The 13,601-nt window shown below is 37.3% G+C and overlaps 1 protein-coding gene across 1 annotated transcript in view; it reads left to right on the forward strand.

Annotated features, from left to right (window-relative positions):
• Positions 1-13,601, forward strand: part of cacna1eb (calcium channel, voltage-dependent, R type, alpha 1E subunit b) — a gene marked incomplete at its 5' end in the record, with an annotated part of 150,700 nt that overhangs the window by 13,981 nt on the left and 123,118 nt on the right. The window contains 2 exons of the mRNA XM_079819516.1: positions 12,602-12,705; positions 12,973-13,131. Coding sequence (XP_079675642.1) covers positions 12,602-12,705; positions 12,973-13,131 — 263 coding nt within the window. The remainder of the gene's footprint in view (positions 1-12,601; positions 12,706-12,972; positions 13,132-13,601) is intronic.

Genomic DNA, 13,601 nt, shown 5'->3' on the forward strand with positions numbered 1-13,601 from the left:
GTCAACAAAGGCCTATTATATTTTAAAGGATCAAAAGATTTGACTACTATTTTTTAATGTTTTTGAAAGAAATCTCATGCTAAAAAATACAGTAATATTGTGACACTGAACACAATTCAGTATTCAGTAAATACAAATAACTGAATAATTGGTAATGCTGAATTAAGCTATTTTACAATAAAAAAGCACTTCATAATCTGTCCAAAACAGGCCAAATAAATCTTTTCTAAACATTCTTGCATCTATGACATTTTATGTTGCAGCAGGATTTATATTTAAACTGTCTTTTTGCGACTGTATTCACAGACACTAACAGAATAAACTTACCTCACAATCAGCGGCTGAATCCGTTGCTCTTATAAATAAACAACTTTTCATGAGGTAAATTATTCCAGGATTATTCCACAACACGTCACAAAACGATGTAGCTAAAGTATAGCACTACGCTTGATGTGTTTATTTGAGTTGATGTGGGTGTTGACTCTGCTCTCATGGATCGCATCAGTATTTGAATCTCAAAAGAATGCACACTCCGTGGCGCATTAGCGGATGAGACACTCGCGAAAGACTGACATCTCTCTCTTTTCAAAAAGATTACATAAACAGAGAATATTTGTTTTTGTTTTGATTTAATTTATTTAAAACCTGACATTTCAACATTTCTTTAGACATATGTCTCATGTTTGTGATAAGTTTTCGCTAAGTTACAGTCTATCTGACTATCTGAATGAACGTCATTGAGAGGCTGCAGATTGCGCATCATGTTTGTTTTCTTTATTTTGCAAAAAGCACAACATTTTGTTTTTATTGTGACTATACACAAATAAAAGTAAAAACTTAACAGATTATAATGATATTATAACATTGCCTGAATGATAAATTCGACAGTGTTATTTGAGTCTCTTTGGCACTGATAAGAAAAAAAGCAAGTTGATCACGTCGGAGCGACGGCCGACTCGAGGGGGTTAAAAGCAATAAAGTGTTAAAATACAAACATTACATTCTAAACCTAAAAACAACTTATTGCCCACTATTTTAAAGCAGACATTAAAAATGACTAAATAAAAAATGATAGTAAACAAACAAAAGCACAAAATGTTCATTACTACGTTTGAGCTTCCACGAGAACCAATGAGGTTCATTCTCGTGTGTTACACAGCACGTTTGAGCTTCCAGAAGAACCAATGAGGTTCATTCTTGTGTGTTACACAGCACGTTTGATCTTCTGCAAGAACCAATGAGGTTCATTCTTGTGTATTAAGCAGCACATTTGATCTTCTGCAAGAACCAATGAGGTTCATTCTCGTTTGTTACACAGCACGTTTGAGCTTCCATAAGAACCAATGAGGTTAATTCTTGTGTGTTACGCAGCACGTTTGATCTTCTGCAAGAACCAATGAGGTTCATTCTTGTTTGTTACACAGCACGTTTGAGCTTCCAGAAGAATCAATGAGGTTCATTCTCGTGTGTTACACAGCACATTTGAGCTTCAGCAAGAACCAATGAGGTTCATTCTTGTGTGTTACGCAGCACGTTTGATCTTCTGCAAGAACCAATGAGGTTCATTCTTGTGTGTTACACAGCACGTTTGAGCTTCCATAAGAACCAATGAGGTTCATTCTTGTGTGTTACGCAGCACGTTTGATCTTCTGCAAGAACCAATGAGGTTCATTCTTGTTTGTTACACAGCATGTTTGAGCTTCCGGAAGAACCAATGAAGTTCATTCTCGTGTGTTACACAGCACATTTGAGCTTCAGCAAGAACCAATAAGGTTCATTCTTGTGTGTTATGCAGCATGTTTGATCTTTTGCAAGAACCAATGAGGTTCATTCTTGTGTATTAAGCAGCACATTTGATCTTCTGCAAGAACCATTGAGGTTCATTCTCGTTTGTTACACAGCACGTTTGAGCTTCAGCAAGAAACAATGAAGTTCATTCTCGTGTGTTACACAGCATGTTTGAGCTTCAGCAAGAAACAATGAAGTTCATTCTCGTGTGTTACACAGCATGTTTGAGCTTCAGCAAAAACCAATTAGGTTCATTCTCGTGAGTTACATTGCACATTTGAGATTCAGCAAGAACCAATGAGGTTCATTCTCGTGTGTTACACAGCATGTTTGAGATTCAACAAGAACCAATGAGGTTAATTCTCGTGTGTTACACAGCATGTTTAAGATTCAGCAAAAACATATGAGGTTCATTCTCGTGTGTTAAGCAGCATGTTTGATCTTCCGCAAGAACTAATGAGGTTCAATCTCGTGTGTTACACAGAACATTTGAGCTTCAGCAAGAACCAATGAGGTTCATTCTCGTGTGTTACGCAGCACGTTTGATCTTTAGCAAGAACCAATGAGGTTCATGCTCATGTGTTACGGAGCACATTTGAACTTCAGCAAGAACTAATGAGGTTCATTCTCGTGTGTTACACAGCACGTTTGAGCTTCAGCAAGAACCAATAAGGTTCATTCTCGTGTTACACAGCACGTTTGATCTTCCGCAAGAACCAATGAGGTTCATTCTCGTGTTACGCAGCACGTTTGAGCTTCAGCAAGAACCACTGAGTCAAGTCAAGTCAACTTTATTTATATAGCGCTTTTAACAATGTAGATTGTTTCAAAGCAGCTTTACAGTGTAAAACAGGAAAATAATGCAGCACAATTTTATTCAGCTGTATAGCCATTCTGGAGAAATTAATTTCAATTATCATACAGTGACAGTGTGGGCTTTAGATCAATAATTAGATCAGTAATTTAGTTTATATGGTTAATTTAGTTTATTAATTTATTTCGATGTTTAGTTGAAAAATTGAGTGTCCCCAACTGAGCATGCCAAGCCAGAGGCAACAGTGGCAAGGAAAACCAAAACCCCATTAGGTGACCTAATTGAGAAAAATAAACATTGGGAGAAACCAGGCTCAGTTGGGGTGCCAGTTCTCCTCTGACCAATTAACAAACAGCGTATGATTATTATTATTATTATTATTCTGGCAGCTTTACAGGTCAGAGGTCATAATAGATCGGAATATTCGAGGGACCGGAGGCAACATGCTGGAGACGGGTTTATTGAGGATGATGTTGATTAAATAATTATTAAAGTGCAATATTCGAATGATCGGAGGCAACACGCTGGAGACGGGTTTATTGAGGATGACATATTGATTTAAGTATTATTTAATTGTAATATTCGACCAATCGGAGTCAACACGCCGGAGACGGGTTTATTGAGGATGCCGTGTCGATGAGGCAGTTGCAGGGGGAGTCTAATCACGGTCTCTGCAGACACTTCAGGGTCATGTGTTGGTTGTGTCTGGGCGCAGGTCCAGCATCTGAACTGGATCCGGCCCGGACCCGGCTGACTGCAGTTAACCTCGGGATAAAACAGAGAGAATATCATTAGCTTAGATGTCATTCTTCTGATGATGTAACGAGTACATCAGGTGTTATGGGAAGTGTTCCCGGTTCCGGCTGACCTAGATAATGCAGCCTAACAATCATTTCATTGAAAAAGTGTTTCATGTGTATGCCACAGTAAAGAGATGTGTTTTTAGTCTAGATTTAAACTGACAGAGTGTGTCTGCATCCCGAACAATGTTAGGAAGACTGTTCCAGAGTTTCGGAGCTAAATAGGAAAAGGATCGACCGCCTGCAGTTGATTTGGATATTCTCGGTATTATCAACTGGCCAGAGTTTAGAGAGCGCAGTAGACGTGGTGGAGTATAATATGTTAAGAGCTCGCTCAAGTATTGGGGAGCTAAACCATTTAGTGCTTTGTAAGTAATAAGCAATTAAAATGTATGCAATGGTAATAGGCAGCCAGTGCAGTGTTGACATAACTGGGCTAATATGGTCATACTTCCTGGTTCTAGTAAGAACTTGAGCTGCTGCGTTTTGGACCAGCTGGAGTTTATTTATTAGGCGAGCAGGGCAACCACCCAGTAGAGCATTACAATAATCTAGCCTTGAGGTCATGAACGCATGAACTAACTGTTCAGCATTTTGCATTGAGAGCATGTGCCGTAATTTAGATATATTTTTAAGATGGTAGAATGCAGTTTTACAGATGCTAGAAACGTGGCTTTCAAATGAAAGATTGGTATCAAAGAGCACACCCAGGTTCCTCACTGACGACGAGGACTTGACAGAGCAGCCATCAAGTGTTAGAGAGTATTCTAGGTTACTACTTGTGGAGCTTTTTTGTCCAATAATTAAAAATTCATTTTTTTCTGAATTGAGTTGCAGCAAATTACCGGTCATCCAATGTTTTATATCAGCTATGCATTCCGTTAATCTTGTGAATTGGTAAGTTTATTCAGGGCGTGAAGAAATATAGAGCTGAGTATCGTCAGCATAACAATGAAAACTAACGCCATGCTTCCTAATGATATCTCCCAGTGGTAACATGTACAGGGTGAAGAGTAGCGGTCCTAGCACTGAGCCTTGTGGTACTCCATACTGAACTTGCGATCGGTGTGACATCTCTTCATTTAATGCTACAAACTGATTACGGTCGCATAGGTATGATTTAAACCATGATAAAGCAATTCCACTAATACATCATTTTCGAGTCTATTCAAAAGAATGTTGGTCGATAGTATCAAATGCAGTGCTAAGATCGAGTAACACTAATAGAGAGATACAGCCACGATCGGATGATAAGAGTAAATCATTTGTAACTCTGATGAGAGCAGTCTCAGTGCTATGATACGGTCTAAATCCTGACTGGAAATCCTCACAGATTCCATTTCTTTCTAAAAAGGAACATAATTGTGAAGACACTGCCTTTTCAAGTCTTTTTGACAGAAAGGGTAGATTTGAGATTGGTCTATAATTGACTAATTCTGTAGGATCAAGTTGCGTTTTTTTAATAAGTGGTTTAATAATAGCCAACTTAAAAGTTTTCGGTACATATCCTAATAACAAAGATGAATTAATGATATTAAGAAGAGGATCTATGACCTCTGGTAGCATCTCTTTTAATAGCCTAGTCGGTATAGATTTTGTTTTTGTAGATTTTGTATCGATTTTGTATATTGATTTTGATGATTTAACGAGTTTAGCCAATTCTTCTTCTCCTATAGCAGTGAATGAGTGTAATTTTTCCTCAGTGACGCTACAATACTCTGTCTGATGTGATACTGTACTAGACGGCTGCATGGTTAAAATTTTCTTCCTAATATTATCAATCTTACATGTAAAGAAGTTCATAAAGTCATTACTGCTGTGCTGTTTACAATCATCAGAAGTTGAAGCTTTATTTTTGGTTAATTTAGCCACTGTATCGAATAAATACCTTGGGTTGTGTTTGTTTTCTTCCAAGAGAGTTGAGAAATAAGCAGATCTAGCAGTTTTTACGGCCTTTCTGTATGTGATCATGTGCTCTTTCCACGAATTACGAAATACCTCTAGTTTTGTTTTCTTCCAGCTGCGCTCCATTTTTCTGGCTGCTGTTTTAAGGGCCCAGGTGTGCTCGTTGTACCACGGCGTTGGACTATTTTCTTTAATCTTCTTTAGGCGCAGAGGAGCAACTGTGTCTAAAGTACTGGAAAAGAGAGAGTCAATAGTTTTTGTTGCAACATCGAGTTCTTCTATACTATCTGGGATGCTGAGCAGATGATACTGATGAGGAAGATTATTTAAAAAGCAATCTTTAGTAGTGGCAGTGATTGTCCTGCCATTTTTGAAGCGAGGGGGCGGCTTTGCAACCTTAGCTAAATTAAGTATACATGATACTAAGTAATGATCTGAGATGTCATCGCTCTGCTGCAGAATTTCAACGGTATCAACATTTATTCCATGTGATAATATTAGGTCTAAAGTATGATTATGGCGATGAGTGGCTCCTGACACGTGTTGCCTAACTCCAATAGAGTTTAGTATGTCTTTAAATGCTAATCCCAATACGTCTTTTCCGTTGTCTACATGTATATTAAAATCACCAACAATTAGTACTTTATCTACGGCCAGTACTAACTCTGATAGAAAATCAGCAAATTCTTTGATAAAGTCTGTATTATGCCCTGGTGGCCTGTATACAGTAGCTAACACAAATGTTGAACGGGTTTTATCATGTACACTACATAGCGTTACATAAAGCACCAAAACTTCGAAGGAATTATATTTGAAACTAGACTTCTGAGTAATACTGAAGATATTATTATAAATTACAGCAACCCCTCCCCCTTTACCTTTCAGACGCGGCTCATGTTTATAACAATAATCTTGGGGGGTGGACTCATTTAAGGTAATGTAGTCGTCAGGTTTTAGCCAGGTTTCTGTCAAACAGAGCACATCTAGATTATTATCTGTAATAAATCATTAACAATAAGCGCTTTTGGGGAAAGGGATCTAATATTCAGCAACCCAAGCTTTATCAATTGTTCATCTGTATTATATATTTTGTTTATTTGTTGGACATCAATTACATTTTTACTGTTGAATGGTTTAGATGTTTTTTTGTATTTCTGAGGTTCATTCTCATGTTACACAGCACGTTTGAGCTTCAGCAAGAACCAATGAGGTTCATTCTCATGTTACGCAGCATGTTTAAGCTTCAGCAAGAACCACTGAGGTTCATTCTCATGTTGCACAGCACATTTGAGCTTCAGCAAGAACCAATGAGGTTCATTCTCATGTTACATAGCACGTTTGAGCTTCAGCAAGAACCAATGAGGTTCATTCTCGTGTTACACAGCACGTTTGATCTTCCGCAAGAACCAATGAGGTTCATTCTCGTGTTACGCAGCAAGAACTAATGAGGTTCATTCTCGTGTTACGCAGCACGTTTGAGCTTCAGCAAGAACCAATGAGGTTCATTCTCGTGTTAGGCAGCACATTTAAGCTTCTTCAAGAATGAACTCACCCATCAAGGAAGTTCGGTTGAGCTTCTGTTTATGTTTGCTGATCAACGTTTATATGTGAATAAAAGACTAAATTTTATCTGTTCATCATATAAAGCGATCAAGTCTCTTCAGAATATTTGGACTAAATTGCTCAATTCAGTTTTAGAATCTCTTTATACAATTTTTGAAGCGTCAAAGTGTTAGTTGTGTGGACTGTCAATTGAGCTCTAAGTTTTCATTAAAAAGTCTTCTTATGTGTTTCAAAGATGAACAAAAGTTTTACTGGTTTGGAATGACATGAGGGTGGGTTTTTGGGTGAACTAACAATTTAAGGGTGTCCATCTTCCCCTGTATCTTGAGGATGTGGACAACAAAGTTGCATGAGCATATAGTGCGATCAGATGTTCAGCACAGCATAGACTCGGCATGAAGCCTTTACTTTCATAGTGTGTGAAACATGAAGCATTTGCTGCAGATATGCTGATGATTCACCACTAAGTGTTGATAATGTTATTCCTCCATCTTCCTCCATCCCCTCCCCCTTCACTGCCTCTCAGAGCTCAGTTCAGTGCTGTGTGTAGGTGTTCATGTGTGGGTGAGCCCATATTCATTTCATGTTTGCATTTCAGCTTTTTCACTGGCAGGTACAAAGAAGCCAAATTGTGAAATAATTAATAGTGTTTGGTCATGTTACACTGATTGATGGAAATGTATGCCACGACACAAAGGTACAAACATAATTGCTTATTATGACATATGCAAAATACATGGTAAAAAAAAGCCTTTGTGTTATACACTACAGTAAAATTGTGAAATGTTGTTAAATCTAAAGACGCAGATTAGTATTAAACATACTGTCCTATTTTTTTATTCCTAATATTCTTTAAAAACAGGACATAATGTAAATTCTCCATTGATTGATCAGGAAGCATTGCATAAGTTATTTTGAATCACATATTGAAAGCTCTTGTAAAAAAATTTGTTTATAAAAACGGATAATGAAACCGGCTCCTCTCTGTTCCTTTGGCTGATATGAAGGATTTGTTGATTCAAATCATAATGTACAATAGTACGGACGTGCTGCAGCTCTGGAGGCTACAGAAAGATTCACAACCTTGAATTTTCACACCATTTACACCCCCGAGCAATGCTTTCATCCACTCACCCACTCACTCGCTCCATGGCTCGCTCTCTTTCTGACGCTCGCTTTTTCCTTTTTCCTCTTCCATACTGTAATTATTATTCTCTTATTCAAATTTATCCTCAAGTTCCTGACTTTTAAGTTACTCCTGAATATTAATAATCATCTTAGTGCTCACAGATATTTTTGTCAAATGTATTTATCACTGTGACATTTCTGGGAAGTGCGCGTACTGCTGAAACTGCTCTCACTGTTCGCACAGCATGCCAAAGTGCCCACTTCCCATTTCTTTTGTGAGGGTTCTTCATTCTTTTTAAATATCAGGATGAACAGGTGACACTCATGAAGTGACCTGCCTGCGCAACATCCTACCCTGACATGTTATCATAGCCTCAGATAATTTAAGAATATAATTTAACACTTTGTTTTTCTATTAGAAATTCATTCAAATCAATAAATGCATTAGGTGCCATGAAGTAACAATATTATTTTTACAGTATTAACTAATCTAGTGTTAATTCGTGTTATAATACATGCTAATGAATGTTAATTATACCTAATGCATTAACCTTGATGGACCTTTTGTTAAGTATTATTTATTAAATCACTTTTTTTAAGAAAAAATATTATATAAAGAAATAGGTAGCACTATTTGACAGTCCTGTTCTGCATGTACATATTATGCACTTACAATAACTGGGTTATAACTAGGTATTAACCCTGAGCCTAACGCAATCTGGTCTCATTGGAAAAGCGTACCTTCATTTTTGCAAAACGCAAAATACGTACCAATACGTACATATCCCTGCAGTTTCCAACAGAAATGAACACTAGAGGCAGTAACTCAGCAAGCACTTCTTATCGTTTTCATACACACTTATGATTACACATTATTCAGTTATGACCTTTTTTTTTTTACCATAGTGCACGATTTGTAAACGAATACATTTTAGAGTTTGCATCACTTAACCAGCTCCATATGTTCAGCTTTCCTTACATACAAAGCTTGCTTGATAGCTCAGCTGGTACAGAATTGTACTTGCAATGCTTAGAGCTCAGGTACGAATCCTGTAAAAGATGAGTCACGATAAAAGAGCTCAAAGACAAGAGTTCAAAACACAAGCTAAAATGGCATGGTTACGATTGCATTTTTGTCACATTTGCTTTTGTTAACACTATCGGGTAGGTTTAGGGTTAAGTGTGTTAAGAGTGTACGTTAGTTAAAGGGTAACTTCAGTGATTTAGCATTAAGCTTTGTATCAGTAGAAACCAGTAGTATATTTGAATTATGGTACTTTCCCCCCTATATCCCCCTGAGACGAGAAAATTATGCATTTTATTTCTGGAAAAAATCCTCCGATGACGCAAATATCGTCATTTTGCGTCATCGGAGGATTTTTTTTTTGCCAGAGGCTAAAGACTACAGCCACTAGATAGAGCTGTTCCACATGTTATCAACCCGCCCATAGGGTAGAGATCTCACGCACAGAATGTAAGACACAGACGGCCGCACGGACATTCATAACGGAGCGCAGTGCAGGGTAAAGTGAGTGTTTCAACTTTCCAATGAATTCCTGTGATAGTTTAGCTTCCATATGCGATCTGAAAACATTCCAGACTGGCGCTTAACGTTACCTCAAATCTGTTCATTTCTTCTGACACTGCTGCGTCTGTGTCGTGACTTTCGTTCGGCTCAGTTTTTAATTGTAGTGTTTATTCTGTAACTGAACGAAATGATTGTATTACTATGAAGATCAAAAAGACGGTGTACGGAGTGGCCTCGTAGGGCAGTGAAGCAAGTGCATTCTGGGAGTTGCTGTCTTTCATCTACATGAGACAAAAATACATTTTCTGTCTTTTCTCAGTCTAGAAGGCACCAAATTCAAAAATAATTTCACATTTCTACTGCATAAATGACCCATAAATGTTTAAATACAAAGCTTAATTTTAAATCACTAAATGCTCTTCTTATTTGGTATTTTTTCTTGTTTCCAGTCCAAATATTTAAAATTCTTAAATCAAGATTAATTTACTAGATAAGTACAAATTTCTGGGGGGAAAATCAAAATGAAGTGAGTTTTTGCTTAGTTAGTTAGTTAGTTAGTTAACTTTATTGTCCCCAAGGGGAAATTCTGCTTGGGCACAGTGCAGAGTTGCTTCATAAAGGTAGACCAGATAACTTAAAACAATCTGTATTCTAGTGATGTGTCGTTCATGAACGATTCGTTCATTTTGAATCTGTACTGGAAACAACAAAAATGATTAGTTCATCTTTCGAGTCTCGAGTTCGGGTTTGAGTCTTTCGTTCTAAGCTGTCAGTAGCGGAAACAGAAAAGATTAGTTCTTTCGAGTCTAGTGTTTAAAACCTGACATTTCAGTGTTTCTTTAGACATATGTCTGATGTTTGTGAGACAAGTATTCACTAAACTAGATGTCATTTTCTGAAGACTATCTGAATGAACGAGGCTGCAGATCGCGCATCATGTTTGATTTCTTTATTTTGCAAAAAGCACAACAATTTGTTTTTATTGTGACTGTACTAAAAAAAAATTAGAAACTTAACAGATTATAATGATGTATAACATTTGATAAAAAACGAGTCTCTTTGGCACTGATAAGAAAAAAACCAAGCCAATCACGCCGGCGAGTCGGCTGACTCGAGCGGGTTAATGCTAAATCACTGAAGTAACACTTTAATGTGATCTATCATTAAGCCTTTAGCGTCACTCACCGGACATTTCAATTCAGAACTGCAAAAACCAATGTAAAAAAACGTTGCCAGATTCACATTCATCTGTTCCGGAAAAAACTAAACATGCTTTTACTGCCACTCACTGGAAGTTTTCACTTTGAAACTGCCGCGAAACATGCACGACGCAACATATTTTGCAAAAATTTTGCCACAGGCACGTTTTTACATTAACCCATGTAGTTGCCCTATATTACCTACTACTTTCTTTGGTTAGTACACTGTAAGTACATGTACTGTAAAATAAAATGTAACTCCAACGTCTACTATCACTGTGTAGAGCATCACAACATTTGAGGAGTCATAATGTACATCAATGTATATTTTAAAGAAATTTTTTCACCTTACTTAAAGTGCAATTAACTCTTTCCCCGCCAGCATTTTTTTAAAAAAAGTTGCAAGACAGCGGCAGCATTTTTTTATCATTTTCACAAAAATGAAATAGCCCATAGAATATTTTGTTGTATGAATATCTGAGCATGCAATATATCAAAAGAAAGAGCAGACCCCTGCTTTTAAACAAACAAATCCGTTTTATTCTAGCCTCATACATTCCTTTTTTATCAACACTTGAATATGGGTACGTTTCATAAAAAAAGCTACAATTTGAACAAAAAGTTTTTGTCACAGACTACATTTTTTTTATTTTTTATTTAACCTTTATTTAACCAGAAAAAGCTCTCTGAGATTAAAAATCTCTTTCACAGGAGTGTCCTGGCCAAAATGTGCAGCAATACATACAGTTCCATCACAAATAAACATCACACAAACAGATTAAAAACACTTAAAAGCAGTTACATAATGTTAGATCAACTTCCATTTGCCGGATAACTGATTTGAAACGATCCAGAGTCAGCAGATTTTCTAATTTTAATTTAGATTGGAGGAGATTCCAATCAAACGGCGCTGCGTACATAAAAGACTTCTTACCTAACTCAGTTTGAGTAAAAGGAACAAAGAGAGTATAAAAGTTTTGCGAACGAAGAGAATAATTCTTGATAATTTTCTGCTGCATAAAACAACAGAGATAAGAAGGCAACAACCCCAAGATGGCTTTGTAAATAATTAAGTACCAGTGCATTTTTCTTCTGGTAGACAGAGAAGGCTAACCTACTCTATGATACAAGGTGCAATGATGGGTTGAAGATTTACAATTTGATATAAACCTTAGAGCACCATGATAAACGGCATCTAAGGAAGAAAGAAGATAAGAAGGTGCAAACTGATATACAACATCACCATAATCAAGGACAGGGAGAAAAGTAGCAGAGACTAATTTTTTTTTTACATTAAAAGAGAAGCAAAACTTGTTCCTGAAATAAAACCCAAGCTTGATTTTCAATTTATTCTTCAGTTGAGTGATATGAGAACTAAAAGATAAACTAAAAGATAGACATCCAGATCAAATTCAGAACGATGATTAAACACAGATAAATCAAGTCCATCAACCCCCCCCCCCCCCCCTAATGTTTGCACAGTCCTATAGCTCGCCCTGGGTCGACATTTCATTCAGTAACATTAGATAGTTTTGACATGCTGTTTAATGTTGATGATCACGTTATTACATATGCATCTGCTTCCATACGATCGCTTGTTTTTTGCGTCTTCTTCGTGTGTGTTTTGATCAGGAGATTCTGTACTTATTCAGAAGATGCGTAATAGCGCCCCCCTAGCAAATAACAGTGAAAACACAGAAACCCGGACAATTCTGTTTAGCGGGGAAGCGTTTTCTTACAAATAATGGAAAATTCTGTGTTTTGTGGGGAAAGAGTTAATGAATGATTTTAAGATTCTGATTTAGGCCACATTTAACAGCCATTTTGATAAAGCATTATTTACCTTTTCCTTTGTGTGTATGTTGTTTTTCCTCAGGATTTTGGCCACTGCTGGTTCTCATATGAATATTCCAGTGGATCTGAGAACCCTGAGGGCTGTGCGTGTGTTAAGACCCCTCAAACTAGTCTCGGGTATCCCCAGTAAGTTACTCATCCTATTCCCACTACATATAATAATCAAAATCAAGGGTGGTGTCCAAACTAAGTATTGGAGGACCACTGTCCTGCAGAGTTTAGCTCCAACTTGCCTCAACATTCATTGGGGTTGGAGCTGAACTCTGCAGGACAGTGGTCCTACAGGAGCAGGACTGGACAATGTCATCTTGTTACTATTGATACATTGGTATTAAAAGTAAAACTACTTATTGGCAAGAAGTACTTTGTACTAATCCATATTAATTCTACCAGGTTTACAGATAGTTCTGAAGTCCATTATGAAAGCGATGGTCCCCCTGCTGCAAATCGGTCTTCTGCTCTTCTTTGCCATCCTGATGTTCGCCATCATTGGTCTGGAGTTTTACAGTGGCAAATTACACCACACTTGCCTACCCTCTCTGGATATACTCGGTATGGAGAATCTTTTTGGTATTTAACTCAAATCCAACTGCCATGTAGTATACAATTTAAAATCTGCCATCTTGGATCTTGGGTGCTCAGTTCTGAAGAAAGGTTTTTAAATAGTGCTTTCAAGTCCTCATGGGAAGTTTGTATTTACTTGTTTGTAATTGGCAATTGCGATGTCATGTCAAGTGTTTTTCCAATTTGTCCAGTATTTTCCAGTATTTTCTGGAATCTAGTGGAAACAGCCAAAACTGTTTGCAGGGTGCTAGAGCACACAGAGCCTGAGTTATCCTATACACTTTCAAAAATGAATTTATAACCAAAAAATCAAAAAGCGCCTCTTTTTTGGGGAGGTTATTACAGCTCAGACCACAGATACTTAAATGTTTATCACTTTTAGCAGTGTTTTATGTAACTTCAAAGGGTTTCCTGTAAAATTACACCAACATGTTGTATTAGACCACTGTATGTGGGTA

The sequence above is a fragment of the Gobio gobio genome (genome assembly GCF_949357685.1).
Source record: "Gobio gobio genome assembly, chromosome: 6".
In the NCBI taxonomy this organism is placed as follows: domain Eukaryota; kingdom Metazoa; phylum Chordata; class Actinopteri; order Cypriniformes; family Gobionidae; genus Gobio; species Gobio gobio.